This window comes from Oncorhynchus kisutch, linkage group LG5, assembly GCF_002021735.2.
Source record: "Oncorhynchus kisutch isolate 150728-3 linkage group LG5, Okis_V2, whole genome shotgun sequence".
Lineage (NCBI taxonomy): Eukaryota > Metazoa > Chordata > Actinopteri > Salmoniformes > Salmonidae > Oncorhynchus > Oncorhynchus kisutch.
Genome location: NC_034178.2, coordinates 54,252,037 through 54,258,144, shown reverse-complemented (window position 1 = coordinate 54,258,144; position 6,108 = coordinate 54,252,037). Strand labels below are relative to the sequence as shown.

At 40.2% G+C, this 6,108-nt stretch overlaps 1 protein-coding gene across 13 annotated transcripts in view; it reads left to right on the top strand.

Moving 5' to 3' along the window:
- LOC109891601 (arginine-glutamic acid dipeptide repeats protein) overlaps positions 1 to 3,124 on the top strand; it is a 33,999-nt gene extending 30,875 nt beyond the window's left edge. For 9 of the 13 annotated variants that reach the window (XM_031825409.1, XM_031825414.1, XM_031825408.1 and 6 more), the window contains 3 exons: positions 1 to 53; positions 198 to 396; positions 1,990 to 3,124. The exon at positions 1 to 53 is cut by the window's left edge. In XM_031825409.1, the coding sequence (XP_031681269.1) occupies positions 1 to 53; positions 198 to 396; positions 1,990 to 2,023 (286 nt within the window). In that variant the 3' untranslated portion in view covers positions 2,024 to 3,124. Of the gene's footprint in view, positions 54 to 197; positions 402 to 1,989 lie in introns of all 13 variants that reach the window. The other 4 variants (XM_031825417.1, XM_031825415.1, XM_031825416.1 and 1 more) reach the window with 1 other exon arrangement.
- The last annotated feature ends 2,984 nt before the right edge of the window (positions 3,125 to 6,108 follow it).

Genomic DNA, 6,108 nt, shown 5'->3' with positions numbered 1-6,108 from the left:
TCTGCTCAACGACCTGCCCCACGACCATGACATGTTACGACACCCACTGTTTGGTGAGGAACAATAACATTCACCTTGACTATCTATATGGGAATACACACACATCCAATTCACTGTATTCAGACTATATTTCTGTGATTGTGAGGTGACTAAGACTCACTCTGATGTTTTGTGCCCCGTGATCAACATCCGTACAGCCTATGCCGCTGTTGCAGGAGCAGGGTACCCCCGTGAGCTCCAGGGGCCCATCCCCCAGATGTCTGCAGCCCACCAGCTCCAGGCCATGCACGCCCAGTCAGCAGAGTTGCAGAGGCTGGCCATGGAGCAGCAGTGGCTACATGGACACCACCACCTACAACACGGGGGGCCTCTGCCCGGACAGGAGGATTACTACAGGTGAGGTGATTACCAACTCCGAACAATAACGACAACAACAGTTTACCTGAACACAGTGCTTTCATTTATGCATTTACTGAAAAATTGAAATCACTAGACAAAGTTGGATCTTGATTATTGATGAGCTAATATTATATCATAAATCACTAGACAAATGTGGGATCTTGGTTTATTGATGAACTATTGCACTAACATTAAACTCAGCAAAAAAAGAAACGTCCTCTCACTGTCAACTGCAAACTTAACATGTTTCAGTATTTGTATGAACATTAGAAGATTCAACAACAGACAAACTGAACAAGCTCCACAGACATGTGACTAACAGAAATTTAATAATGTCTCCCTGATCAAAGGGGGGGTCAAAATCAAAAGTAACAGTCAGTATCTGGTGTGGCCACCAGCTGCATTAAGTACTGCAGTGCATCTCCTCCTCATGGACTGCACCAGATTTGCCAGTTCTTGCTGTGAGATGTTACCCTACTCTTCCACCAAGGCACCTGCAAGTTCCCAGACATTTCTGGGGGGAATGGCCATAGCCCTCACCCTCCGATCCAACAGTTCCCAGATGTGCTCAATGGGATTGAGATCCAGGCTCTCCGCTGGCCATGGCAGAACACTGACATTCCTGTCTTGCAAGAAATCACGGACAGAATGAGCAGTATGGCTGGTGGCATTGTCATGCTGGAGGATCATGTCAGGATGAGCCTGCAGGAAGGGTTCCACATGAGGGAGGAGAATGTCTTCCCTGTAACGCACAGCATTGAGATTTCCTGCAATGACAACAAGCTCAGTCCGATGATGCTGTGACACACTGCCCCAGACCATCACGGACCCTCCACCTCCACTCATCCCGTTCCATAGTACAGGCCTCGGTGTAACGCTCATTCCTTTGACGATAAACGCAAATCTCACCATCACCGCTGGTTGAGACGAAACCGCAACTCGTCAGTGATCCAGCGACAGTGGGTTTGTGCCCATAGGCGACGTTGTTGCAGGTGATGTCTGGTGAGGTCCTGCCTCTCTCAGCCTATTGCAGACAGTCTGAGCACTGATGGAGTGATTGTGCGTTCCTGGTGTAACTCAGGCAGTTGTTGTTGCCATCCTGTACCTGTCCGGCTTGTGTGATGTTCTGATGTACCGATCCTGTGCAGGTGTTATTACACGTGGTTTGCCACTGCGAGGACGATCAGCTGTCAGTCATGTCTCCCTGTAGCGCTGTCTTAGGCGTCTCACAGTATGGACATTGCAATTTATTGCCCTGGCCACATCTGCAGTCCTCATGCCTTCTTTCAGCATGCCTGTCTTTTTCAGAGTCAGTAGAGAGGCCTCTTTAGTGTCCTAAGTTTTCATAACTGTGACCTTAATTGTCTACCATCTGTAAGCTGTTAGTGTCTTAACGACATGTTCATTAATTGTTCATTAATTGTTTGTAGTTCATTAAACAAGCATGGGAAACGGTGTTTAAACCCTTTACAATGAAGATCTATGAAGTTATTTGGATTTTTACTAATTATCTTTGAAAGACAGGGTCCTGAAAAAGAGATGTTTCTTTTTTTGCTGGGTTTAGTTTATTAATTTAATTTTCCTCCACAGCCGTCTGAAGAAAGAAGGTGACAAGCCATCGTGAGACACCTGACGATGTGAGTGACCATGGAAATGCATAAAGAGATAATGCTGTGTAATGCTGTGTACTTTTGAAATACATTGTGACAACTGATCTTTTTTCATTAGTTTAAATGTAATCGAGAGTTAAGAATCTTTGTGGCTCATAATAATTGTTTCTTGCTCAGCACTTAAAGGGATAGTTTACTCCCAAATCATCGAAAGTTTGTGAGAATATTTCATATCTCAATAATGGTCTGTTATAAAGATTAACATAGTTTCTGTTCCATGCCATTTTTTGTCTATAGATGTTACACATTTTTCCACTTAATATGGATTTCATAGCTTTTAGATTTCTCCTAATGCAATATAGCGGGCAGGATCTACACAATAGATGGTGTGGAATATAGCTCACCTTTGAAGTTATGAAAACATCTGACAAACTTTGATTAGGGGGTGACTATCCTTTTATTTTCTAAACAGTCTGACTGATCTCCTTGTACAGAATGACATTTAATATTATATGTTTGGATGATTGACTGTAATAACCTTGCATGACTGTTTCCCTTCGACTTTCATCAGAACTTAGAGTAGCGTTGCTAATGTGTGATTAGACAACAAAAAAAGCATAGTAGATACATTTTATTCTATATCTGCAAAATATTTGTCTAAACCCTAAAGTTTGATATATTTCAAGATGTTTTCACAATTTAACCTGACACATACAGTAACATTTTTTAGATTGTAAATAATACATGTTCAATATTCTATATTATTAACTATGATTATTATGAATATTAGTGAATTCTTGACTTGCAAGCTGGCACAATAAAGTTAAATTATTTAGCTATACACACACAGAATATATAGCGTTATAAAGTAAAGTGAGTTAACACAGACAATTATAAATTGGAGTATCACTATTGTCACCCCTGACATAAAACGGTGTTTAGAACAGTGGATCCAGATAGTAATATTGTTTTGGTTAGACAAAACAGAAAAAGCATTTAAACCTTGGCATCTCTACCATGGACAAACCCTGTTTGAATATTTATGTGAAATAATATGGAAAACAAAGTGTATGCATTGCATATTTATTTGAATAAATAACTCTGCAATAACATGATAAAATGTATTGTTCAAACTATACCCTCTTTGGATGGATGGATGGATGGAACTTTTTGGGAATGGTTTATGTGGTAACAGTAATAGGCTGATAGGGGGCAATCCTCACCCTTCCTTAGTGAAACTGTTGTTTCAGTAGGATCACTTTCGAATGAGAAAGTGAAGGCTATAAAGAAATAATGACGCTCAAATTTAAGATCATTAAACAAAATAATGAGGGATTCTATCAGCCTAATCGAGGTGTAGATTACATTCCAGTGTTCTCACATTCCAGTGTTCGGACTTGTAAACAAGGCTGCATGGGATTTCTCTTCATGCGACTTTGTTCATTTGCCAATGGCAAAGGTATAATTCCAGGAGCCACTTGTGGATTTGACAGCTCTAACACAGTTCAATCTCTGACACCGCCGAAACAATCGCTCTGCGGGTGTCAGCTATATGTCAGCATATGGGACTGTAGACCCCACATTCAGACCTGTGCAATAATAAATGGAGACTGAGTCAAAGAGATGTATGGTAAGTTGAATTGCTTAACAATGACAAATAGCTTCTTGAAGTTAATTCAATCAATTTACACACAACACCATACTGTATATTATAGAGGTTCATTAAACTTGTCTAAGGTGAAAAGTGTTAGTGTTGCTCTTGATATTGATTTCACATTTGTCAAATATGGCAGATATTATTTGGCCTTTCTTTCCACTGCGGATAAAGCCATTCAGAGCCTTGCATAGACCATGTTAACATTAGCCTTTAATAATCATACAGAATATTGATGAAATACATTGTTACTTTAATAAGTGCACAATATGATATTATGTTTTGTAAATGACAGAGCCTTGGTGGAAATGTCATTGAGATCTTATGGTAATTTACTACAGCTGAATGATTTGTTTGGGCTGACCACAATTTAGATCATTCATTAATTCATTACACAACGACATGCATATATCAAATTGTATCAATTCTTTCAATTGGACTTAAAACTCTTCCTCCAATGTTTTTCTCTTCACTCAACGTAACGCTTTGGAAATACATTCCGTCATGCAAGTCATGACATGTACAATATACATAACATGACCAGAAATATGTGGACAACTGCTCATTAAACATCTCATTACAAACTTATGGCCATTAATGACTTGGTCTCCCCTTTGCTGCTATAACAGGCTCCACTCTTCTGGGAAGGCTTTCTACAAGATGTTGGAACATTACTGCGGAGACTTGCTTCCATTTAGCCAACAGCATTAGTGAGGTCGGGCACTGATGTTGGGCGATCAGCCCTGGCTCACAGTCTGCGTTCCAATTCATCCCAAATGTGTTCGATGGGGTTGAGGTCAGGGCTCTGTGCAGGCCAGTGAAATTCTTTCACACCGATCTCGACAAACCATTTCTGTATGGATCTCTCTTTGTGCACGGGGGCATTGTCATGCTGAAACAGGAAAGGGCCTTCCCCAAACTTTTGCCACAAAGTTGGAAGCACAGAATCATCTAGAATGCCATTATATGCTGTAGCATTAAGATTTTCCTTCACTGGAACTGTCGGTAAGATGGCATCCTATGATGGTGCCACGTTGAAAGTCACTGAGCACTTCAGTAAGGCTATTCTACTGCCAATGTTTGTCTATGGAGATTGCATGACTGTGCTCGATTTTATACATCCGTCAGCAACGGGTGTGGCTGAAATAGCCGAATCCACAAATTTGAAGGGGTGTCCACATACTTTTGTATATATAGTGTATTTGATATGATCTTTGCATAGAAATGGCCTACACTATGTTTGTTGACCATGTACATTCACATAATTTGTTTAATCCCTTTTACAAGCACAGAATGTTTTGCAAAGTTCTGCCATTTGCATGCATGACAAAGCAAAGACATGGCGTGGCTTCTCTCCAAGCAGTAACATAAACCTACCTGCTTGACTGACATCTTTGACTTACACTTAACCCTGACAAATACATTTTCTCCACATAGACTTTCTACATACAAATGGCATTGATTTTACTTTGCACATTTATCAAAAATAGGCTCTCTGGTTGCCTTCCAAATGTTCTTTGATAAAACTAAATAACTGAAATGCTGACTGAATTAAATCACAACAAATGCATTTTACATGATCCAAATACTCTGTTTTACACACATGAAGGCACCACATAATCATGCTTACCATGTTGCTGTAAAGTGACATCGACATACTGTACAGTCTAATAGGCTCTATGGTCCTCACAGAAAAATGTTAGCCCTGCTATGTAGGTGTGTTTAATGCAGTCTGAGAAATGTTTGCATACTGAACATATGATCACTAAATTAGAACATATCTCACTGTCAAAACGTATATAATTGACCAGCTTTCCGTTGACCAGCTTCCCGTCAAGCTTCCCGTTGAGTAAAACATTAGGGGCCGGTGTCCCAGATACAGATTAAGTCTAGTCATGGACTAAAAAGCACTTTCAGTGGAGATTCTCCATTAAACTTGCTTTTTAGTCCAGGACTAGGCTTAATCTGTATCCGGAAAACCACCCCATGTGGATTAGAATACTTATGAACGTTACTACTACTGTACTGCCAGTAAACACTATGTTATGATATGGAAATTACTACTGTGATTGAGATATAAATGTTTGTTAGTGTTACTTTGTTGTATGAAACTGTTGATGACACTGCTATGGTCCCAAGTGAAAATGTCTGGAAACGTTCCCCTAGAAGCAATAGCTACATATCATGCCTCGTCCTCATTTGAATCATTCAGGTCTTCAGCTTCCCTACTCTTCACCACATAGCATCAAAGGTACTGGATGGCAGATATGGTACTCACATTTGCCAGCAGAGCTGAACAATAGTTCAGAGAGAGTTATTTACAGTATTTTGAATCTGTCCCACAATTATACTAGCCTGGTCCCAGTTCTGTTTGTCCTTGCATGGCAGGAGTTGGCAAGAGCAGAAACATACTGGCATCCTGGCTACAATTATACATGTGTTGTT